General features: G+C 40.7%; 2 protein-coding genes and 1 pseudogene across 5 annotated transcripts in view; 2 read left to right on the forward strand and 1 right to left on the reverse strand.

The window, feature by feature from the left end:
- The window catches only part of ELOVL7 (ELOVL fatty acid elongase 7), a 79842-nt gene that overhangs the window by 26414 nt on the left and 27449 nt on the right, over nt 1-25979 (forward strand). For 2 of the 4 annotated variants that reach the window (XM_055555180.1, XM_055555182.1), the window contains exons 2-3: nt 23793-23861; nt 25165-25243. In XM_055555180.1, coding sequence (XP_055411155.1) covers nt 25180-25243 — 64 coding nt within the window. In that variant the 5' untranslated portion in view covers nt 23793-23861; nt 25165-25179. The remainder of the gene's footprint in view (nt 1-23792; nt 23862-25164; nt 25244-25979) is intronic. The other 2 variants (XM_055555178.1, XM_055555181.1) reach the window with 1 other exon arrangement.
- On the reverse strand, nt 2633-3378 carry LOC129633280 (40S ribosomal protein S27-like; annotated as a pseudogene).
- The window catches only part of DEPDC1B (DEP domain containing 1B), a 172229-nt gene continuing 154652 nt past the window's right edge, over nt 8403-25979 (forward strand). The window contains exon 1 of the mRNA XM_055555177.1: nt 8403-8406. The gene's annotated coding sequence lies outside the window, so the exon portion shown is untranslated. The remainder of the gene's footprint in view (nt 8407-25979) is intronic.

Below are 25979 nucleotides of genomic sequence, written 5' to 3' on the forward strand. Positions count from 1 at the left end.
GAACAGGCTCCACAAGTGGTTCTTTAGCTGAACACAAAGGGAGAATCTTTATTTTCTATTGCTGCCATAACCAATCATCACACACTTAGTGAATTAAAATAACAGAAAGTTACTATCTATAGGTCTGTAGATCAGAAGTCCAGGTTGGTATGGCACATGGAACTGTGCTCAATATTATGTGGCAGCCTGGACACAAGGGGAGTTTTGGGGAGAATGGATATGTGTATATGTATGGCTGAGTCCCTTTGCTCTTCACCTGAAACTATCACAACATTGTTAATTGACTATACCCCCAATACAAAATTTAAAGATTTTTAAAAATTTAAAAAAAAAAAAGAAAGAAATCCAGGTTGGGAAGGGTAGTTGCTGTGCTCTGTGTTTTACAAGATGTTGGCCATCTTTGCTCTTATCAGAGGCCTCCAGAAAGAATCTGTTTCCCAGCTCATTCAGTTTGCTGGCAGAATTCAGTTCTTTGTGGCTGAAGGACTGAGGTCCCTGTGTTGACTGTCATCAAGGGCCACCTTAGCTCCTAGGGGAGCTCTTTCCAGTCCTTGAATGTGGGCGTCTACATTTGAGCACCATCCACAATTCACTGAATCCTTCTGCTTCCAGTCTCTGTCTTCCTTTCTTCTCCCAGTCAGACAGTTCTCTGCTTGAAAGGGCTCGTGTGATTATATTGGGCCCACCTGGATAATCCATGATAATCTTCCTACTTTAAGGTCTCTAACCTTAATTCGATCTATAATAGAGTCCCTTTTCTATGGAATATAGTCGCAGATTCCAAAGTCTAGGGCATGCACATTTCAGGGGAGGTGGTAACATTACTAACCCTATTAGTAATTATCCACCAAGTTGTGTGGCGATTACGATCATGTTTCTTAATTATTTATTAATTCCAGCATATCCCATTTGTACAGGGGAGGACAATGAGATTGAGGCTGGCCCAGGTCAGAGGGAAACAGGAGCTGAGGGAGATGACAGTCCTTCAGTGTCTACTGTTCCTTCCAGTCATCTGTCTTTTTATCTGTCCCATCCATCCATCCCATCCAGTCATCCTTTCAACCTGTCATTCATAAACATTTGAGTACCTGCTTTGTTATAAGAGTCTATGCTAGGTTGGAAAATGCAGGAATGAGTGAACTACAAAGATAAATGACTCCTGATTTCTGTTAGCTTGTTTTCAGTATATTGATGTCTACATCAAATTTTCATTAGTTCATACCATGTACTGGTGAGTTTGGCTTGTCTTGATAAGTTTTCTTACCTGCTTTAGTGAATAATCTTTTTTTAACATGCTTTATCTTCATATCTTATACCAAGGATTCAGTAAATTTGTGTGATTATGATCATTACTGCTTGGGTCACTCCCTTTTATGTGTGGCCATAAAATATAGGAAACAATAAATGTATATTATTGCTGTTTTAATTTTTAACTTTATTAAAATGAGTAACCATTGTTACCAATTTCTTACCAATTTTTCCAGAGACAAGGAAGTATTTATGTTGTACATGGTAATAATTTTATTTTTAAGTGATTATTTCATTGAAGCTTAAAGATACTTCATTCCTTCTTATATCTACATAGTATTTCCTGATATGAATATGCTAATTTTTTAACAGGTCTCATATTAGCAGACATTTAGTTAGTTTCCACTTCTTTTGCTGTTAAAAATTGTGAAAAATCTTCTACATGTACCTTTCACAGTGTTAAATACATAACACCTGGAATATTGCATTGCAGCAATTGCCAAATCACTCCCACAGAGGTTGTACCAGCTCAGATTCCTACCAGCAGTATACAAGGGTGCTTATTTTACTATATCTTGGTCAGCACAGTGTGTTATGAAACTTTATGGTCTTTACCAATTTGATAAATAAAAATGGCATTTCACTTTAAATTTGAACATCAGATTGCTGAGTAAGTGTGGACATCTTTTTTGCATATATTTTAGAGTTATTAACATTTCTATTTCCTTTTCTATAAACTATCCACATTTCTTACCCATTTCTCTGTTGGGTTGTTGGCTTTTTTCTTATTAATTTGCTGGCAACCTTTATGTATTAAGGAAACTAGCCATTGGGGAGATAAGCTGCATCTATTTTTCTTTCTGTTTGATTTGTCTTTTCTTTCCCTCCTCATATGTATTTATTTGCCTGTGACAGATCTTAGTTGCGGCAGGTGGGATTTGTTCTTGTTGTGGCATGCAGACTCTTTAGTCAGTTGCAGCCTGTGGGATCTAGTTCCCTGACCAGGAATGGAAATTGGGCCCCCTGCATTGGGAGTGTGTAGTCTTAGCCACTGGACCAGCAGGGAAGTCCTTGTTTGACCTGTCTTTTGATTTTGTATAACTTAGGCTTTTGACACACACAAACATGTAATTTTAGGTGGGCTTTACATGTTTACAAACTGTACATGTCTGACTTCTTGACTTTGTGTCATGGTTGGAAAGACCATTCCTCATTTCAGAATTATGAAATAATTATCTCAGATTTCACAAAATGTTTTTTAAACTTTTTATTTTGAAATAGTTATAGAATCATAGGTAGTTGCAAAATTAGTATGAAGAGGTCCTTCACTCGGTTCCCCCCAGTCACCAGGAATTTTTATAGTTTCTTTCTTTCTTTTTTTTTTTTGTATCCAAAACGTGTTTATTGGGATGGTTCCCCGTTCATCTTGATACAGGGGACTTTTAGCGCTGCTTCCATCTGAAAGAGCATCCTTCTGTAAGCCTTGCTTTTCCTCCTGTAGGCTGGCAGAGAACAGTAAGCAGCCAACACACAAGACTACTGTTTGTGCATGGCTAAAGACGGTGGTGATTTTATAGCATCCTGGGCAGTTTACATCCATGAAATAGGAATTGGGGCTCTGCACCAGGCGCTTCTTCTTGTGTTTCCTCTTCTCCTCTTCTGGAGACGGATGAAGAAGATCCTTTGCGAGAGGCATGTTCTCATGAGGAGGTCGTCACTGCCGGAAAAAGCAGTTTCATTTTTTAAATGTTTAAATTTTTTATTTCTCTGAAGTTTATTTTGGTATGAGATGTGGATTCCAATTTTTTTCCAATTGGTAACCCATTTGTCTAACATTATTTACTGTCATCTATATTTTCCCCAATAATTGAAAATGCATGGGGACTTCCCAGGTGGCTCAGTGGTAAAGAGTCTGCCTGACATTGCAGGAGACACAGGTTCAATCCTTGGTCCGGGAAGATCCCACATGAACTGGAGCATCTTGCGCATCACAAGTGTGCCTATGCTCTAGAGACTGGAAGCCGCAACTGCTGAGCTTCTGCAGCACAATTATTGAGCCTATGCTCTACAACCAGTGAAGCCACCGCAATGAGAAGCCAACACACCATAACTAGAGAGTAGCCCCTGCTCGCCACATCTAGAGGAAAGCCCATGCAGCAACGAAGACCCAGCACAGCCCAAAATAAAAATAAATAGTAAAAAATGCATCTGTCAATCATATGCTAAATTCCTGCATATACTGGTTAATTTTTTCCAATATTTAAAGTATCACAACCAGGGAATTCCCTGACCTTCCAGTGGCTAAGGGGCTTCCCAGGTGGCGCTAGTGGTAAAGAATCTGCCTGTAAATGCAGGAGACATAAGAGATGCAGGTTCAATCCCTGGGTTGGGAAGATTCCCTGGAGGAAGACATGGCAACCCACTGCAGTATTCTTGCCTGGAGAATCCCATGGACAGAGGAGCCTGGTGGGATCGCAGGGAGTTTGGCATGGCTGAAGCGACTTAGCACACACACATGCCAGTGCTTAGGACTCCAGGCTTTCATTGCTGAGGGTCCAGATTCAATGCCTTGTTAAGGAACTAAGATCCCACAAGCTGTGAAGCAAATAAATAAGTAAGGAAGTATCATAACATGAAGGGACACTAAACTCTCAGTGTATATTTCCCATGAGCTACATGTTGAGATGACCAGAGTTGACCTTGTTTCAAAATTATTCTGGTATAATTTGGCCTGTTGGTCTAGAATTAACTTTGTACTGTTGTGGGTGTGCTGGGATACAGGTAAAGAATTCACTCCTTGGCCTCCAGGAGCTCATCTTAGCTTATTGATCCCAATCTGTGAAAGTAAGGCCTTTAGAATATGTAATGATTAAGGTGAACCACACCATTAATCTCACAAAACCCTTCTGAGGGATGTATATTATCTCCATGTTGTAGATAGGAAATAGAGACTTAGAAAGATTAAAATTGCCCAGACCCAGGTCTAGAGCAAGTAGGCAGAGCACAGACAGGTTCTGGCCTTGTTATTAGCATTATCCCACATTGTGCTAGGACATGCCTCAGGCCTGCCGGAGATATCTCTTTACTCCATCAGTCTAAGATAAAAACTGACATCACTTCTAGGCTGCAACATAACTCCATTGTTCCCTTTTGCCTTAGCAAACCTAAATCACCATTTTTAGTTCTTGCTTTCCAATGAAAGGGCTAAGCAAAGACAGATAACTTTTCCAAGGTTTTTCTGGTTTCACTCTGGTTTTCCTAAAGGAAAAACAAAATACTCATCTGCTTATTGAGTTATCTGAATTTAAGGAGTAGATTTAGATAATTCTTAAATTATTTCCCAGTGCTGTGATTCAAGATATATATTTTTTAATCTTGCTACTTGTTTTCCATAGTTTGATGTGCCTATATAGGAGAGAGTGAACAAAAGCATTTAAAGAATGACAAGTATTTTTATGTGGGTTATTTAAAGGGAAAACATGCTAGAAATTCTTTAATCCAATTAAAATCACATCTGTTAAGGGAAGTTCCGTAGGCTGATTATTGTGTAGTATAATAGCAGTCTTGATTTCAGTTCATTACATTAGCTTGCCAGGATATATTTCAAGTTGTTCAGTCGCTAAGTTGTGTCTGACTCATTGGAGCCTCATGGACTGTAGCACACCCGTCTCCCATGCCCTCCACTATCTCCTGGAGTTTAATCACATTCATGTCCGTTGAGTCAGTGATGCTGTCTAACCATCTCATCCTCTGCTGTCCTCTTTTCCTTTTGCCTTCAGTCTTGCCCAGGTTCAAGATCTTTTCCAATGAGTTGGCTCTTTGAATCAGATGGCCAAAATATTGGAGCTTCAGCTTCAGCAACAGTCCTTCTGATGAATATTGAGGGTGGGTTTCCTTTAGGATTGACTGATTGGATCTCCTTGCAATCCAAGGGACTCTCAAGAGTCTTTTCCGGCACCACTGTTTGAAAGCATCGATTCTTTGGCATTCAGTCTTCTTTATGGTCCAATTCTCACATCTGTACATGACTGCTGGAAAACCCATAGCTTTGACTATATAGATCTTTGCTGGCAAAGTGATGTCTTTGCTTTTTAATACGTTGGCTTTGCAGGTGGCACTAGTGGTAAAGAACCTGCCTGCCAATACCGGTTAGACATAAGACGCATAGGTTTGATCCCTGGGTTGGGAAGATCCCTGGAGAAGGAAATAGCAATTCATTCCAGTATTCTTGCCTGGAGAGTTCCGTGAACAGAGGAGCCTGGTGGGCCATAGTTCATAGGGTCGCACAGAGTCGGACACGACTGAAGCGACTTGGCACGGTACAGGTTTGTCAGAGCTTGCCATCCAAGAAGCAAGGCTCTTTTAATTTCATGGCTGCAGTCTCCATCCGCAGTGATTTTGGAGCCCAAGAAAAGGAAATCTGTCACTGCTTCCACTTTTCCCCCTTCTATTTGCCATGAAGTGCTGGGACCGGATGCCTTGATCTTAGTTTTTTAATGTTGGAGTTTCAAGCCAACTTTTTAAAGGCTGCCACTTAAAATTCTCTATGTGCTTTGAGTTCAAAGTTATCAATTCACACACCCTATATGGTCCACTTAAAATTTCTGTTAGTTGCAGTGTAGTGCTTGAGATGCTTTTCATGGGATAGAGGTTTAAGGTGAAGTAAAGCAGGTGAGTCTCTAGCTCTGAAGTTTCCTCTTACTGTTAAGAATTATCACTGTAGCAAAGTAAGGTCTTCCAGATGATGAGAACTTCCAGAATGGCCCAGTTCTCTTGGAAGTCGTGTCTGTGTGTGGTCTCTGTAGATGGTCCTCACACTGGCTAATTTCAATATCTAGATACAGAAGTCATTTCATGTGTTTGGTAGCAGGGAGTATATTCTTAGGGTCTAGTGAGCCATACCCAAAGCTAGCTATACCCAAGAAACTGATTCCTAAACTAGAATTCCAAGTCATTCATTTAAAGTTGGTCATATGTATAGACAAAACCAATATTGAGTAAATGTGCAAGTGGATAATCCTGCTCAAGAGATCCAGGTCTATGTGAGAAGATTGTTTGTTAAAATCAAAGCAAATATGTCCGATTCCATTCTCCTCTCTAGAGATGATTCTTTCTTTTAAATCCTTCTTTCACAACACCCTTCTCTGTAGGGCAGGGAAACCTAGTGAATGCTTTAGCAACTGTGTTGCTGAGACTTTGAGGGGACCTCTGTTGTTCAGTTTGCATTCAGTTTTACATCACTGTCACTAATTTAAACAGAACTACCACAACCTGCAGGCATACATACTTTGGAGATACCAAACGTTTGGATCCAGACCACCCCAATAAAGTGAGTATGGAGATAAGGCACATGAATATTTTTTTTCCAGTATATATCAAAATTAGGTAACATCAAAGATCACTGATCTCAGATCACTGTAAAAAAAATACAATAATAAAATGCAAAAGTTTGAAATATTGCAAGAATTGCCAAAAGTGGCATAGAAACACAAAGTGAATCAACACTGTTGGAAAAATGGCGCCAACAGACTTGCTTAATGCGAGATTGCCACAAAACTGCTTTTTGTGAAAAACACAATATCTGTGAAGCAAAATAGAATATATGATGATGAGGCAAGGTATACCTATATTTTGATGAACTGCTAAACTTTTTTCCACAGTGGCTGCACCGTGTTACAATTTCAGTAACAATGTATGATTGTTCCTCTTCTTCCCTGGTTATTGTCTGTCTTTTTGATGATCGCCATTCTAGTGGCTGTAACGTGGTTCTCTGGTCCACTTCCGAATCCCCAGGATAATCCTGGACCTGCTTATGATCTTAGTAAATGTTGGTTGACCGGCTAAGTTTGTTTTGACATCTTGTGTCTCTTACCACACTGGAAAGCTGTGTGCTGCGGTGAATAGGCACAGACCAGAGTCCTGTTGAACTTTGAAAACCTGCTCTATAACATAATAACTGTGTGATTAGGGACAAGTCTCTTAAGCTTCAGTTTCCTTATCTGTGACATTAAGATTGTTGTTGTTGTTCAGTTCCTAAGTCATGTCCAACTCTTTGTGACCCTGTGGACTGTAGCCCTCCAAGTTTCTCTGTCCTCCACTATCTCCTGGAGTTTGCTTAAGTTCGTCGGTGATTGACGAATTTGCTTAAATTCACCACTGAGTCGGTGATGCTTTCTAACGGTCTCACGCTCTGCCTCCCCATTTAGATAATACCCTTTCCCTAGAGTTGATATGAGGGTTAAGTATTGAATAGATAATGTGAGTGAGATCTCTAGCATAGGACTTGACCCAGAGCCCTTGATAAGTGGGGAATGTTATTCTCTTGGATAACATGGGCAGCAGCTTACCCTACTCCTGTACCTCAAGAAATAGAAGTAACAGTTGATTTCAGATACACCTAATTGTACTGCTGGTGGTAAGCTGGGTCAGCTCCCTTTCTTTCTTTATAAAATCTCCCTGCAAATCTACTCCCAGAATCTGTTAACACTTCTTCAGTTTTTGAGCAAAAACCACTGAGGTCTGGTGAGATAGTTGATTGTCATTTGTGGTTTTGCTTCTTCCTTGGGAATTTCTGCTTAAGCTTTAACCAACCCATTGCTAGATGTGCTTGCTTTTATTAACTCGTTGTTAAAAGGGCATTCCTTTCAGAAGCACTGGTTTTAAAAACTTTAATAAAAGCAGCTTTTTAATTGCAAAAATCCCCGATAATGAGGGTTCCGGTTTGGCATGAATTGATTAGGGCAACTGTGAAAAGTCTTTCTGACCTTTGTCAGAGAAGTTGTTTTAGCGGAACTTGTTGCCACCTTGCTTGTGAACCTCTTGTTTAGTTTATGAAAGCAAAGGAACTGCTTTCATCTGAGACACACTGTGGCAGAGTTCCCTTGGCAGGAAGTGTTTGTCCTTACAAATCTCATACATAGTGGTTACAAGGGAGACCTTGGTATTTGTCTTACTTGTTTGTGCTTTATGGTGATTTCATGATTATTTCGGTGTTTTCACCTGAGAGTAAGTCTGTACAGTAAGTAAATGTGACACACTTGCCCTTAAGGATATTCATTATTCAGCCTCAATCTGTCCAGGCATTTAAGTTGTTGTTGTTGTTTTTCCCATTTGTTTGTTTGTTCTGGCTGCACTGGTTCTTCGTTGTTGTACATGGGGCTTTCTCTAGTTGTGATGAGCTGGGCTGCTCTCCAGTTGCGGTGGATGGGCTTCTTACTGCGATGTCTTCTCTTCTTGCAGATCACAGCTCTAGGGCATGTGGGCTTCAGTAATTGGGGTGCCTGGGCTCAGTAGTTGCCGCTCACGGACTCCAGAGTGCGGGCTCAGTAGTTGTGGCACTTGGGCTCAGTTGCCCCACAGCATGTGGGATCTTCCTGGACAAAGGATCAAACTAGTGTCTCTTGCATTGCAAGGTGGATTCTTAACCACTGGATCACCAGGGAAGTCCTAACTGTCAAGTTGTATCTGCCTCTTCCCTACTTTACAAATCCTTGTGTGCTATACACCTAGACTAATGGTCTTTTAACAAGCATCTCCTAAGTTTCTAAGTCCGTATTTCTGTTAGCAGAAAACACGTGATAGGAGCAAAACCAAACAGTTGATCACTTTTGAGGTTAAGAGGGAGGGGAGAGGACAGGTGGAAAATAGCTTTCTGGAAAGAGAGAGAGAAAGAGATTTTAACATTTAAAGTAGTAAGGAGTGATGAGAAGTGAATTTGAATGGGGAGGGCGGAATCAGATAATGGAGCTGAGAACTTGGGACTTGATAAGATTTATAATGGGGAGTCACTGTAGGTTCTTGAGAAGGGAGAAAATATATCAATAATAGGCTGATTTTTTTTTTTTTTCTTCTGGTACTAATACTACCCTAAACATGAAACTAACGGGATTAAAAGTGGAGGCAGGAGTTGTCCCCATACAACTGCAGTAACACAAGGTGAAGTGGAGTTTGGATTATTAGTGTGAAAAAGGTGGAGAAAGGTTTCATCTAAAAAGAAAAATCAAAGTAACCTGTAGCAGTTTGCAAGTTAGAGGCGAAAGAGCACAGTCAAAGATGAGTCTGGTGTTTTATGTCAGAGAAAAATCAAGCCATTACCATTAACACTGGATAAAGAAGCCAACTGGCAGAACATAGAAGTTGGGCAAGATGAGTTTCTTTTGGGATTAGTCAGGTTTCCTGTGACAGTGGAACATCCAAGTTATAATGTTTATGGGCAGTTGCAAAATAGTGGCCCCTGGCATGCATGGAAGGTTAGATCAGAATGTAGATTTGGAAGTTATTACCAAATGATTTATAGTAGGAATAAGAGCAGGAACAAGACAGATTGAGGGCAGGAAGCCCCAGTGCAGGAATGTGAAGAAAGGAACCTGCAGAACAAAATTATAAAGAACTGACTGGTAGAAAGGCATGAGGTCGGTTGGAAAAGTGCTGTATTCTGAAAACCAAGGTCAGGGTTTCAAGCTGCTGCTGCTGCTAAGTTGCTTCAGTCGTGTCTGACTCTGTGCGACCCCATAGACGGCAGCCCACCAGGCTCCCCTGTCCCTGGGATTCTCCAGGCAAGAGCAAGAACACTGGAGTGGGTTGCCATTTCCTTCTCCAATGCATGAAAGTGAAAAGTGAAAGTGAAGTCACTCAGTCGTGTCTGACTCTTAGTGACCCCATGTACTGCAGCCTACCAGGCTCCTCCATCCATGGGATTTTCCAGGCAAGAGTACTGGAGTGGGTTGCCATTGCCTTCAGGAAGAAGCCATAATTGTGGGATGGCAGGGAAATGCGTATAGATAAGAACTCATGAAAAGCCTTTTCACATTGCGCCTGTGAGCGAGGACACCTTTAAGCAAGAGAGACAGTTAACTGAGGACAGTCACACCCTTTAGTCCATGAAGCACCCTTTAGAGACAGTAGGATCCAGAATCTTCACCATGATGAATTACAGTATGTCAGATCTACTCAGGAACAGTTCCTCTCTCTTATCATATGCCCAGGCCTTATTTTTTCCATTTGCCTTATGCTCCAGCATGGCCAGGGGCTTGTTGCTGTGGTTATTGATTTACCAACAGAGGCTTCAACCAGTTAAACTTTTCCCTATCACAACACATGTCTTATGATGAAAATTAAATGTAGGCCAAATAATAAGTTTGGCTCTATTGTCAAACTTATTGGCAAGGCTCGTTTTGCTGCTCTGTGCTCTTCCCTTTCAAGTTTTTATTGTTTATATCTCTCACTTTTCCTTTTTTCTAGAACTTGTGTTAGATTAACACTGAGATTAATTAAACAGAGAAGCATTCTCCAAAGAGAGTAAAGGAGAGCTACAGTCGTTCGAAGGGTAGGATGACAGTCATGACTGGGAAGGGATTTTACAGACTAATGAAAAGAGAGCGCATTGTTACTGTCCTCAGCCTTCCAAGAACCCCATGAATGACGTTTGACTGAGATGTAAGATCAACACACTTGATCTTAATGAGTCAAGGTTATATTCCTAAATTTTATTTGGAAGAATCACAAACTCTCCACCTCAGAATTAGCTAAAGCTAATTTAGCATACTGTATATATACTAAATATACATACTATACAGTACATAACATTATTATTGTTTAGTTGCTCAGTTGTGTGCAACCCCATGGACTGTAGCCCGCCAGGCTGCTTTGTCCATGGGATTTCCCAGGCAAGAACACTGGAGTGGGTTGCTATTTCCTTCTCCAGGGGATCTTCCCAACACAGGGATCAAACCTGCATTCCTGCACTGTTGGTGTTCTTTACCACTGAGCCATCTGGGAAGCCCAAATAATAATATTTTTCAGTTCGGTTCAGTCTCTCAGTTGTGTCTGACTCTTTGCGACCCCATGAACTGCAGCACGCCAGGCTTCCCTGTCCATCACCAACTCCCGGAGTCCACCCAAACTCATGTCCATCGAGTCGATGATGCCATCCAACCATCTCATCCTCTGTCGTCCCCTTCTCCTCCTGCCCTCAATCTTTCCCAGCATCAGGGTCTTTTTCAATGAGTCAGCTCTTCGCTTGAGGTGGCCAAAGTATTGGAGTTTCAGCTTCAACGTCAGTCCTTCCAGTGAACACCCAGGACTGATCTCCTTTAGGATGGACTGGTTGGATCTCCCTGCAGTCCAAGGGACTCTCAAGAGTCTTCTCCAACACCACAGTTCAAAAGCATCAATTCTTCAGCACTCAGCTTTCTTTATAGTCCAACTCTCACATCCATACATGACCACTGGAAAAACCATAGCCTTGACTAGATGGACCTTTGTTGGCAAAGTAATGTCTCTGCTTTTTAATATGCTGTCTAGGTTGGTCATAACTTTCCTTCCAAGGAGTAAGCGTCTTTTAATTTCATGGCTGCAGTCACCATCTGCAGTGATTTTATAGCCCAGAAAAATAAAGTCAGCCAATGTTTCCACTGTTTCCCCATCTATCTGCCATGAAGTGTTGGGACTGGATGCCGTGATCTTCGTTTTCTGAATGTTGAGCTTTAAGCCAACTTTTTCACTCCTTTTTCACTTTCATCAAGAGGCCTTTTAGTTCCTCTTTACTTTCTGCCGTGAGGGTGGTGTCATCTGCATATCTGAGGTTATTGATATTTCTCCCTGCAATCTTGATTCCTGCTTGTGCTTCCTCCAGCCCAGTGTTTCTCAAGATGTACTCTGCACATAAGTTAAATAAGCAGGGTGACAATATATAGCCTTGATGTACTCCTTTTCCTATTTGGAACAAGTCTGTTGTTCCATGTCCAGTTCTACCTGTTGCTTCCTGACCTGCATATCGGTTTTGCAAGAGGCAGGTCAGGTGGTCTGGTATGCCTATCTCTTTCAGAATTTTCCACAGTTTATTGTGATCCACACAGTCAAAGGCTTTGGCATAGTCAGTAAAGCAGAAATAGATGTTTTTCTGGAACTCTCTTGCTTTTTCGATGATCCAGCAGATGCTGGCAATTTGATCTCTGGTTCCTCTGCCTTTTCTAAAACCAGCTTGGACATCTGGAAGTTCACAGTTCATGTATTGCTGAAGCCTGGCTTGGAGAATTTTAAGCATTACTTTACTAGTATGTGAGATGAGTGCAATTGTGCAGTAGTATGGAGAAGGAAATGGCAACCTACTCCAGTATTCATGCCTGGAAAATCCGATGGATCGAGGAGCCTGGTGGGCTACAGTCGATGGGGTCACAAAGAGTCGGACACGACTGAGCGACTTCTCTTCTTCTTCTTCTTCTCTTGAGCATTCTTTGGCATTGCCTTTCTTTGGGATTGGAATGAAAATGGACCTTTTCCAGTCCTGTGGCCACTGCTGAGTTTTCCACATTTGCTGACATATTGAGTGCAGCACTTTCACAGCATCATCTTTCAGGATTTGAAATAGCTCAACTGGAATTCCATCACCTCCACTAGCTTTGTTTGTAGTGATGCTTCCTAAGGCTCACTTGACTTCACATTCCAGGATGTCTGGCTCTAGGTCAGTGATCACACCATCGTGATTATCTGGGTCGTGAAGATCTTTTTTGTACAGTTCTTCTGTGTATTCTTGCCACCTCTTCTTAATATCTTCTGCTTCTGTTAGGTCCATACCGTTTCTGTCCTTTATTGAGCCCATCTTTGCATGAAATGTTCCCTTGGTATCTCTAATTTTCTTGAAGAGATCTCTAGTCTTTCTCATTCTGTTGTTTTCCTCTATTTCTTTGCATTGATCGCTGAGGAAGGCTTTCTTATCTCTCCTTGCTATTCTTTGGAACTCTGCATTCAAATGGGTATATCTTTCCTTTTCTCCTTTCCTTTTCGCTTCCTGTCTTTTCACAGCTATTTGTAAGGCCTCCCCAGACAGCCATTTTGCTTTTTTGCATTTCTTTTCCATGGGAATGGTCTTGATTCCTGTCTCCTGTACAATGTCACGAACCTCCATCCATAGTTCGTAAGGCACTCTATCTATCAGATCTAGTCCCTTAAATCTATTTCTCACTTCCACTATATAGTTTTATATAATATATATATGTATATAGAATTATATAATATTTTTAAACATATATAATATAAATATAGAATATATATATGTTATACTCTAACTTAAATGTTCATGTCTTCCTTTAAGCCGTGAGAATTTCATTAAATGGTCACAATTCAAATGAGTGAAATACAAATAATCTTATTTCTAGAGTTAAAAAGAGAAAAAAAAGTACGATTGACGTTTAATGAAAATAACATTCCTCAAGTTTTTCAGAATCAAATCCCATTAAAGGAAATCTTTTGAGAGATCAAGTATAACATCTCAGAAAAAGGCAAAAGGGACAAGTAAATCCAATTAAACTGCAAGTAACTGAGAAGTTGACCTTGTCAATGAATTATTTACAGATAAACATGCCTCATTTCCTTATACTTTAACTTAATTTGAAGTTGAGAACATTGGACCTTCCTGCTAGTCAGTGCAACAAAGTGTCAACATTAGCTCTGATCATTTACTTGATTGATTCATACCATGGACATTTTTTCTTGCCTTCCCTCCCCTGGTGTAGTTCTGTGTGAGATGTAAATTTGTACATGACACACAAGAACTTACTAGAGTTTTAATGATGCAAGATATGTCTACAGATAAAATGTAGTGTGATAACTACCAAATACAGAGGTACAGGTACAAGCAGGAGTGAGAAGCAAAATAATGGACAGCAGTGGAGCATGAATGTCCAGTCCACCAGAGAGAAGACCACCCGTGAAAACTGACCTGGCCATCCCAATGCACCAGAGTCAGATATCAGTACTGGTTATGTATGCTGTGCTGTAGGACAGCATATAATGTGGATAATTCCACAATGGATTCAGCTAAATAATAATATATAAAGTGTTATCACTCAGTTGTATTTGACTCTTTGTGATCATAACAATTACAAGTGTGTGTCCAGCTCTATACTGCCTATATTTATGGATTTATAGTGTGTTATCTGTATCATCAGAGACTGGCAGAAGATAGCCCTAAGTAGCAGACATGTAAGGGTCACTAGAAAGTCTTATATGGTGTTGCAAAACATGCTTAACTTATCAATCATGTTTTTTTAAACAAACAAACAAACAAACAAAAAATCAAGATTAGTCTATCCTGAATACCCATCACCAGGATGAGCAGAGAGCACTTAGATGGGTGGGCTCCCTGTTGGAGCTTTGGTTCCTATTTGAAATGCCACTGAAGAGTGATCTCTTCAAATCACAATTTAAGCAGACATTGTTTCTCAAAGCTAACCCCTCTTTCTTCCTTGTGGGTTATCAAGTCTTCTGCCTTTTTCAGACTCATCCTTCCACCCTCAAGCCATTGTTGTTCAGTCACTAAGTCATGTCCAACTCTCTGCGATGCCATGGACTGCAGCACGCTAGGCTTCCCTGTCCTTCCTAACCATCTCATCCTCTGTTGCCCCCCTCTTCTCCTTCCCTCAATCTTTCCCAGCATCAGAGTCTTTTCCAATGAGTCAACTCTTCACATCAGGTGGCCACAGTATTGGAGCTTCAGCTTCAGCATCAGTCCTTCCAATGATTATTCAGGGTTGATTTCCTTTAGAATTGACTGGTTTGATCTACTTTCTGTCCTAGGGACTCTTGAGTCTTCTCCAGCACCATAACTGAAAGGCAGCAATTCTTTGGTATTCAGCCTTCTTTATGGTCCAACTCTCACATCCATTCATGACTACTGGAAAAATCATAGCTTTAACTATACAGACCTTTGTTGGCAAAGTGATGTCTTTGCTTTTTAATAAGCTGTCTAGGTTTGTCATAGTTTTCCTTCCAAGTAGCAAGCATCTTAATTTCATGGCTACAGTCACCACTCAGAGTGATTTTAGAGCCCAAGAAAATAAAATCTGTCACTGCTTCCACTTTTTCCCCATCAATTTGCCATCAAGTGATGAGACCAGATGCCATGATCTAAGTGTTTTGAATATTGAGTTTTAAGCTAACTTTTTCAGTTTCCTCTTTCCCCCTCATCAAGAGGCTCTTTAGTTCCTCTTCACTCTCTACCATTAGAGTGGTGTCATCTGTATATCTGAGGTTGATGATACTTCTCCCAGCAATCTTGATTCCAGCTTGGGATTCATCCAGCCCAGCATTTCACATGATGTACTCTGCATTTCCTGGAGAAGGAAATGGCAACCCACTCCAGTATTCTTGTCTGGAGAATCCCGTGGACGGAGGAGCCTGGTGGGCTACAGTCCACAGGGTCGCTAAGAGTTGGACACGACTGAGCAACTTCACTCACTTCACTCAATGGGCTTCCCTGGTGGCTCAGACGGTAAAGTGTCTGACTGCAATGCGGGAGACCCGGGGTTCAATCCCTGGATTGGGAATATCCCCTAGAGGAAGAAATGGCAACCCACTCCAGGACTCTTGCCTGGAGAATTCTATGGACAGAGGAGCCTGGTGGGCTACAGTCCATGGGGTCACAAAGAGTCAGACACGACTAAGCGACTTCACTTTCACTTTCACTCTGCATATAAGTTAAATAAACAGGATGACACTATACAGCTTTGCCATACTCCTTTCCCGACTTGGAACCAGTGCATTGTTCCATTTCTGGTTCTGACTTTTTGCTTCTTGACCTGCATACAGGTTTCACAGGAGACAGCCATGTGCTTCCCCAAATGTGCAGGTGAGGATAAACACAATATCAATTACCCTTTTGAAACCACTACATGCCCAAACCTTTTTCAGTGCTTTATTTAAATATGGAAATGTGATACAGTTCTGGGAGGAGGTGTTTAAGGGGCCTCTGAGAGCATTGGGAAAGCTTTTAAATCTCCTAAAAAGAGACACAAAGAAAAGACTCTTCTACTACTCTGGAAGAAGGTGTATGAGAATGTGATATTTGGAATGACGATCACCATCTTTTTCCACAAAAATGACAAAGTAGAAATGAACTAACTCAGAAGGAATTTTCCTACCTTTGGACTTCTTTATCTATGTTTCTGTGTAACAGCTCTTACTGCTTAGCACTTCAAGTTATATTCTGTTATTTCCAAATGAAAGCATGATCCTTGATACTATAACATTCCCATTTGAAAAACAGAAATTAGGTGCTCAGTATCTTTGTTTGATATTTGTGTTGATCACTTTTGTTTGCCTAAAAGACAAGGCTTATATTCTAATTTTCTGTAAGTTACTAAGACCTAAGATGTAGCAATAATTTCTCTTTTCACAAATGCTTAAGAAACTTATTTCACCCTTGACACAGTTTAAATACTTTACATTTTGGGTATATATGCTGACTCCAAGATGTTGCAGATTTCATATCTGTTGCAATTATTTTGAATCATCAGAGAAATTGTTTCCATTGTTGATTACATCTCCTGTTCCTCCCCTTCTTGACCCAATATATTATCATATCCAAGTGACACGCATTATTGAATCTTTTATCATGAATCATGTGTATTTCTCATACTGTGGATATTTTCATGTCAGAGAACAGTTTGTGCAGTATAAAGAAGAAGCTCTTAAAAAAAACAACAACAAGTTCTCAGTGGGAGGGAGATGCAAGAGAAAGGGAGATATGTATATCTATGGCTGATTCATGTTGATATATGGAAGAAACCAACACAATAGTATAAAGCAATTATCTTTCACTTAGAAAGAAATAAAAGGAAAAAAAAATTGTTCCCAAACCTGGCCCATCATCAGCGTCTCCCCAGACATACTAATCTTTCTCTAGGTGATTATGACAATCAACCAGGTCTGGCAACCACAGGAGTAGAGAAGAGAGGAAGTTTGTGCTGTCTGATCCCATACGTAAATGGTTTCAAACCTCTTTTGACAAAGTCAGCCATGTAAGAACAAAATCTCTCAGCAAGTTACAGAAAGCTTGTGTATCAAGTGAGTTGGAAGAAGGAGTCCTTTGGTCTCCATGTCCTCTGTCTACACGGCCATCCCCTGAGATGTCCAGGGTCCTTCAGGTCTTTGAGCACTAGTCTGTGTAGGTCTGCGTTGTTACTAGCTACACGGCTCCGTCATTTTCTGCAGCTCTTCTGCAACACATCCACGTCCACTGAGGGCACTCAGAAGACTTTATGCTGCCCTTTCACCTCATGGGAGACACTCTCCATGGCTGCCTAAGGCCATATCAGCCACCCATTCCCCCTGTACCCAGGCAGCTGAGCCTGATCCCTCTCCTCTCTGTTTCCTTAATCCTACTTGGCACCTCACCAGGGCTTATTGCCCTTTTCTCTGAGATCAGCACGAGTTGCCTTCCCTCTGACTCTCTCCTTTCCCAAGCCTGAAACATGCTGTTCTGTGCTAGGAGGCATGGAAACTCCCAAGGTTTCCTTCCAGATCTCTTGTCTAGGCCCTTGAGTTGTTCTGTATGGCTATGTACCTAAGCTTTTATAACTCAGAATCTAGGATAAAACTTTCTGGTTTTTTGCCTTCTCTGTTGTGTTTCATTCCCAAGGTGATTTGCATAATCTAGCCGATTAAGGAAATGCCAAAGAGAAACACAAATGTATATATGAAACATAAAAATAAAACACAAAACCCTGTATAGTAAGTGTAAGGAGTATGATGTGTTTTTTGCTTCTGCTCTGTGTGTGTGTATGTGTATATACGTATAATCGCAGTACACACATGTATATGGTAATTAGCAAAATTGAAAAATCTATCCTTTGAAATAATTTTTCACTGAGTCTGTTCACATTCTCGACTTACTTTATTTAAATTTGAAGTCATAATAGATGACGAAGGGAAAAAAGGATTTAAAATAATACGCTGAGGGCTTTTCTGGTGGTCCAGTGGTTCAGAATCTGGGATTCCCCGATGTAGGGCACAAGGGTTTGATCCCTGGTCCAGGAGGTTCCCACATGCCATGGAGCAAGTAAGCCCGTGTGCCGCAACTGCTGAGCCCGTGTGCCGCAACTGCTGAAGCCTACGCACCTAGAGCCCATGCTCTGCAACAAGAGAAGCTGTTGCCATGCGGAGCCCAGGCACCACAACAAAGAGTAGCCCTCACTTGCTGCAGCTAGAGAAAGCCCACGTGCAGCACCAAAGACCTAACACGGGCAAAAATAAATAAACAAATAAATCTTAAAAAAATACATGCTGGAAAATACACATCCCATATAGTCACCTCAGGCTACTATACATATATTCCACTAATATTACTATAGCCCTAAACACTTCTGGATTTGTTCCTTTGCAGTTTATAAACTATAAGTTGAAAATGTTAGTAAATTATGATTAATCCCACCTCTACTTCCCCCATTCCAGCTCCACTTATCAAGACATAGCTCAGCTTGATCCAATGACTTTTGAAACTATTCTTAACTTTTGATTAGTTCTGGGCATGATTTTTAAAGCAGTAGACAAAGACTTTTCTCCCTTAGAGCCAATTAAATGAAATTCTGAAAAACTCTGATGTTGATTTGTAAAGAAAAGCTCAAAAACTGCTTTGAACAGCAGTACCACTGAAATGATATAATTACTGAAGTGATTACTCTGAAGCTTTTTATTTCAATGAAAAAATATTGGTCAGTCAGTTCAGTTCAGTCGCTCAGTCGTGTCTGACTCTTTGCGACCCCATGAATCGCAGCACACCAGGCCTCCCTGTCCATCACCAACTCCCGGAGTTCACTCAGTTGTTTTCAACTAGGGATGGCTTTACATGCTAGGGGACATTTGATAACTCTTAGAAACCTTTTTGATTGTCTCAGCTAGAGATGGAGTGTTCTTGGCATTTGGTGAGTGGAGGCCAGGGTTGATGCTGAGAATCCTGCATTGCTCAGGACAACTCCCCATAACTTGTTTGGCAAAAATGTCAATAAAGCTGAGGTTGAAAAACCTGGTTTAAACAAACAAATGATCACTTTATAGTCTTTCTCACATTTTAATACACTTAAAATTTCTGATCGCCTTACCCCAGCTTCAGGAAGATCAGTTTTGTTCTCACCCTGCTGCCCAATTTCCATTACAGACCTCCTCCTCTCTGCTTGTACCTTCCTACAGGTCATTTCAGTTTATGTGTCCCTGAACAGGGTCTGCAGCTAGCCAGATCTGTTCTTGCAGATCTGATGTCTGACTTCTAAAGCAGAGATCAGTAGGGAGCCCAGGACCTCCTAAATATCAAAAGAGAAAGGGAAAACCATATAGCCCTTCTGGGATGACAGGCATGCCCTGGGAAAGCCAGATGCTGACTTTACACTCCTTTCCCTCAGGGAGAGTGTCCCAGTATATTTTGCAGGGTTTGGATAAATCCCAATACATGAAGGTTCCCGTGGAAGTGGTTGGCAAAGGTTTTTAATTTATGGACTCCTGCCAAGTACTTCCCACCACAGGCAACCTTATGGTCACAGCCCCATCTGAGTGAATTTAAGAAAGAAGTCCTCAGCAGAGTGCTGCCTTCTGAATCCTATTGGCAGATCTCAAAGTGATCAGATCCCTCAAATTCATTATGTGTCCTGGTGTTAGTATATATGTGGCTTCAAAGAGTCTCCAGGTAAGCTCTTGGAGCAGGTACATATATCACATTTGAACTTGACATCTTTAATTTCAGGTCTAAAGAAGCTAGTATTTTTGCCTTTTCATACTGTTCATGAGGTTCTCAAGGCAAGAATACTGAAGTGGTTTGCCTTTCCCTTCTCCAGTAGACCACTGTTTTGTCAGAAATCCCCACCACGACCCATTGTCTTGGGTGGCCCTGCATGGCATGGCTCATAGCTTCATTGAGTTACACAAGGCTGTGATTTATGTGATCATTTTGGTTAGTTTTCTGTGATTGTGGTTTTCATTCATGAGGCCGTGGGGTTGTAGTTCTTGCTTCTTCTCTCTGCCCTCTGATGCATGAGGATAAGAGACTTATGCAAGCTTCCTGATGGGAAGTCTGTGAGAAAAACTGATGCTTTTGAATTGTGGTGCTAGTGAAGATTCTTGAGAGTCCCTTGGACAGCACAGAGATCAAACCTGTCAATCCTAAAGGAAATCAACCCTAACTATTCATTGGAAGGGAGAAGGCAATGGCACCCCACTCCAGTACTCTTGCCTGGAAAATCCCATGGATGGAGGAGCCTGGTAGGCTGCCGTCCATGGGGTCGCTAAGAGTCGGACAAGACTCAGCGACTTCACTTTCTCTTTTCACTTTCATGCATTGGAGAAGGCAATGGCAGCCCACTCCAGTGTTCTTGCCTGGAGAATCCCAGGGACGGCGGAGCCTGGTGGGCTGCCGTCTATGGGGTCACACAGAGTTGGACACGACTGAAGTGACTTAGCAGCAGCAGCAGCATTCATTGGAAGAACCGATGCTGAAGTTGACTCTCTGATACTTTGGCCCCCTGATGTGAAGAGCCAACTCATTGGAAAAGACCCTGATGCTGGGAAAGATTGAAGGCAGGAAGAGAAGGGGATGACAGAGGATGAGATGGTTGGGTGGCATCACCAACTCAATGGACATGAGTTAGCGCAAGCTCCAGGGTATAGTGAAGGACAGGGAGGCCTGGCATGCTGCAGTCCATGGGGTTGCAGAGTCAGACATGACTTAGCAACTAAACAAAAACAAAGGAGCTAGTCTAGGCAGATTAAGTCTCTCCTTCACCAAATGATCCAGTCACAAAGTGATACTGTCCACTACAAAGAGTGAAATTCATGGTTTGTTGCAGGTGCTGGTCAATGAAATAGAAGCACCAGCTCCCCATCAGGAGCTCCTGTTTACTCTCATCCTGACACATATATCCAAGGCTGAGCTCTGGCAAAGGAAGCTTTTTCTGTTCCCTGATAGCACCTGCCTGTCTTATTCACCCGTTATGGAGGTGTGGTCATTTGTCTACTGTTGCTGAGTTTTAAGTCTCTGCTTTACATGCATGAGAACCCTGACTATTCTGGCCTCTCCAGATCTGAAATTTTATGCCACTGAGTATTTTAAATCAGTTATTAAGGCCCTAGTTCTGCTATCAGCTAGAAGATATCTCTATACCTTCACCACATAGAATACATTTCTCTCCTTCTGAACAGTACATTCACTAAAAAAAATCAAAGGTCTGTATTAAAGGGCGGGTGAGGAGGGTGTCTGGGTTAGGAGGGGGAAGGTATACCTGGCTCTAGTCTGGGGGTAGTGCTGTATTTACAGGACAACTCAGGTTGCCCTCAATTCATTTACTAACAATTTTCTAGACTAGACCCAACAATGTAATATTAGCACCGAGTCCATCACTGAGTCAGCTTATAAGGAAATTCTCAGCAGTTTATTTAGTTCCAACAGGCTAAAGGGATCAGGTTTTCTTTTCTTGCCCCATTTTTATACAATGATCCACGTTCCTTTTCCTCTGGTGGGTCCACAAGGGTTACAGACTGTTGGATAGCAGGTTATCTTCAAGCAAAGGATCAGTGAGAGAGTTCCACTCCAGTAAGCTTGAGCCACCAGGTCCCTTTTCTGTCTCCCCGGTCTTCCCTCACTTGTTGGTGGGTATCTGCTTCTGCAAATTCCCCCTCACAGACCTTTCCAGTGTGAGTTACTCCTCTGATGACCTTCTCCCCCTTCCTCCATCTCAATCTTGCATAGTCTTTTAGATTAGAAAAACCAGCTCTGTTTGCTGCCTGTGAGTATTGCTGACCTGCATTAGACTGCTGTGGTCTCTTTGAGGCTTTGTGCTTTAATGAGGGCTGGGGAGAGGAAAAAGGCCTGAGTGGAATGAGTAGGGAAAGAAGAGGAGGCAGGGCTTGCCCAGAAAACAGCTTAATACTTTGAAATGTAAGTCCACCATTTGCCCTATAAAATTAGAATTTTTCACTCTGATTCTGAATAATTTAAACAGCGTTATTTTGGCAGTTTAATTAGGAGAATAGTGGCTCGAGGTCTGTTACATCAGTGGTTAAGGTGAGCGGGAAAGGAGCTTTTATCAGGATCTAAAACACTTATATCAAAACCACTGAAAAACATCCAGGGAAGAATCATGTATAATTTGTGACATACCAGCTCTAAAAATGAAAGTAGTAGAGTTTTCTCTAGATCTGTTCCATACACTGCCATTCAACTTGGCCGGATGCTTTCCATTTAAATTTGTATAGCTTATCTCTACAAATGATAATATCTGATTTTGATTGAATGTTCATTCTTTATCAGATTCTGTGCTCTAAATTTCATATATATTATCATATAAATTTCATGAATTTTATATATTATCTCATAAATTATTCCAAACAATTATTCTAAAACAATGAGTTGTTGTTTTTTAATCTTGTTAGGTTGTAAATTGCCATTTTTCAGATAAGGAGGTTGAACTTTAATTTTGCCCAGGGTCACACAGCTAGTCAGTGGTGGGATTCAAACCAAGGTCTTTGTAATCCCAAAGTTTCTGCTCCTACTCCCATATCATATGTTTGGTATAGACACAATCCACAGGAAAACTAGAGTCCAGGCTGACTCTGGCAAAATCCTGGCATCCCCGCAGCCAATCTTGAGTTTGAACTCAGCTTGAGGACACAGGATGTATCAGATCAGAGATCATGCTGAGATACCATCCTGTATTTGGAGAGCTCCTCTGAAGTGTGCCAGGTGGCACAATGGTAAAGAATCCACCTGTCAAGGCAGGAAACATGGGTTCGATCCTTGGGTCAGGGAAGATCCCCTGGAAAAGGAAACGGCAACCCACGCCAGTATTCTTGCCTGGAGAATCCCATGGACAGAAGAGCCTGGCTGGCTACAGTCCACAGGGTTGCAAAGAGTTGGACAACTGAAGCAACTTAGCATGCCCTCTTTAATAGACATTTGGCTTGTTTCCAATCTTTTACTGACTGATACAATGAATAAGCTTGAATATATGTCATTGTGCATATGTGCATATATCTCTATAGGAGAAGTTTCTAGAAATAGGATTGTTGCCTTAAAAATATGGGTTTATATATATATATATATATATATATATATATATATTTTTTTTTTTTTTTACTGATAATGCCAAATTGCCCTCACCAAGGGTAATACTAATTTGCACCGCCACCAGCAATATGTGAGTTTTCCACAATCCTTCCAACAGAGGGAACACACTTTTGGATTGTGGAAAACTCATACATTACTAGTGGCGATGCAAATTTTGGCTAATCTGACTGATAAAATGTTTGGACTTTAACCCATCCAATGCAATAAAATGCAGTATTATAGATTTTTCTTACTATGGTTAAAGTTAAGCACTTTCTATATGCTTATGAGCCGTTTGCACTTCCATTTCTGTGAAATTTGTCTGCTTTATTCTTGGTTTATAGGTGTTTCCTTTTCAGTTTCTAAGAATGCTTAATATATTAGGGAGAGTAGCACTTGTTTGTATTATGAATTGAACATATTTCTTTCTCTTTGTCATTTGCCTTTTTCCTTTTTTCTTCTTGATTTTCATATGGTTAAATTTATTAGTTTTCTTTTATGTTTTATGAACTACTAAGTCAAATTTAAAAAGTTTTCTTCCTACTCCAAGATTATAAAAGTGTTCTCCCTGTTGTCATCCAGGACTTTCATGGTTCTTTTAAAATTTTATTTAAATCTTTGATCTATTAATACTTGGAGTTTATCTTGGTTTATTTTGGATCCCACTTTTTATTTTCAGATGGCTCTCTAGTTGTACCACACCATTTACTCAACAACTGCTGGTAATTCAAGTGCCTACTGGTTTCAGGTGCGCGTATATCATATACAATATGTCTTTTAAAAATATACATATATATTATATATATAATATAAAATGGCTTTATCTTAGAATACCAGTATAAAGTCTAAATTTTTCTGTTGCAGACCTAGAGGATTTATTTTTTTGTAAAATATACATAATGTAAAATTTACCATTTTAACCATTTTAAGTAAAATTTACCATTTTAACCATTTTTAACTTTAACCATATAAAGTTCAGTGGCACTAAGTATATTTGCATGCTTTGTACAACCATCACCACCATCTACCTTCAGAACTTTTTTATCTTCCCACCATATGACTTGAAATCAAACATACTGGTCGTTTTATGATGTCCCATTCCTTTGTACGGTGTTGGCTGTTTTCAGAGATGTTAAAATTTGGGAAAGTGTATATCTTAGAATTTATGAAATATGGTACTAAATTCCCAAATGTTTTTGGTATGTTTCTTAGATGTTCTATTCTGTGCCACTGGTTTGCTTCTTTATGTACTGCTGCTGCTGCTAATGCTGCTAAGTCGCTTCAGTTGTGTCCGACTCTGTGCGACTCCATAGACGGCAGCCCACCAGGCTCCCCCATCCTTGGGATTCTCCAGGCAAGAGTACTGGAGTGGGGTGTCATTGCCTTCTCCCTTCATGTACCAATGTCACACTATTTTAATTACTGAAGATTCAAAATATCTTTTAATACACGATAGAGCTAGTTTCCCCTCGTTGGTCTTCTTTTTCAGAAGACATCTTTTTCCAACTGTTTTTGTCTATCTGTCCAGATAAACTAGGCACCTTCTCTTTGGATCTTGTAGATCTTCTTTTCCTCCCTCTGTCTACCTCGGTTTCACTTAAGTTATATAAACTTGAATACAGAAGAACTTCTTACACCTGAAGATCAGCTAAAAGTCTGGATCAGAGTATCTTTTCTGAAAATTTATCTTCTTGACTTGGTTCAACATTGCCATGGGAGGCACAGTCCATTCCTGACCTATTTTGCTGCCATAAAAGGAAGATGGATGCTTCTATGACAGTTCTTAGAATCGCTTACCCCTTTTGTATCTGGTACATAGAATATCAGCCTTTTTAAGTGAATTCAGCATTGTCTTTATGATGAAAAGTCTTTTAAGTGATTGCAGTTGCATCAGGGTTTAATGTGGTTCACTAATGCATTTACCCTCGGTAGGTTTGTTGTTTTGCCAGGTATTCCTATTAAATTTTTAGCATATTTAATATTGTATTACTAGAAACTTGGCTTTATTTGCATCTATAGATCATAAACCCATCTTTTTGTTTGTTTGTCAGTAATTCCTGTGGAAAATGGCCTTCAGTGATCTTACATCAAGGACCGTGCGTCTTTATGACAATTGGATCAAAGATGCTGGTAAGTAACCAGATTTCCTAACTATGGCTCATCCTTCCTTTTTTGGTCAGATTCTCATACTTAATAGGATTTCATTGAAACAGAATGAGAGACTTAGCAACTTAACACTCCCTTACAGACACCCCATAAATTGATTTTTTCAAATTTTTATTTATTTGGCCACACCGGGTCTTAGTTGTAGCGTGTGAGTTCTAGATCCCTGACCAGGAATCGAACCCAGGCACCCACACTGGGAATGTGGAGTCTTAGCCACTGGCCCACCAGGGAAATCCCCTTGATTTTTATTTTAATTAGTGAAGAAGTATCAAAAATTTCATTGAAGATATGTATAAAGATAGAGGTATTAATACATAGCTGATGTTCAATATGATGTTTGTAATTATGAAAATAGCTTTATATCCAGGGAAAGGAATTGATCCATACATGGTGGTACATCATTCCAACTCAGTAGCCATTAGAAGTGATTTTGGGGGCACTGTACTCTTAGGCTTGATTCTGCCCTAATGCTCTTAAGGGAAATAACAATTATCGTCAACAATGACTCTGTCCAGTAACTCTTGAGTGGGAAGGGCCACAGCCCCCAGGGGTATGTCAGAAAGGTGGGGGGGCATTTGCTAGGGTAACCCCTGAGTAATTCTGAAATGCCCACCTTCTCCCATTGCCCATTAAAAAAAAAATCAACATTGTTGAAAGTCATTTAATGCCATAGTGAGTGGTTTAAAATCATTAAATGCAA

This window comes from Bubalus kerabau, chromosome 18, assembly GCF_029407905.1.
Source record: "Bubalus kerabau isolate K-KA32 ecotype Philippines breed swamp buffalo chromosome 18, PCC_UOA_SB_1v2, whole genome shotgun sequence".
NCBI lineage: Eukaryota > Metazoa > Chordata > Mammalia > Artiodactyla > Bovidae > Bubalus > Bubalus kerabau.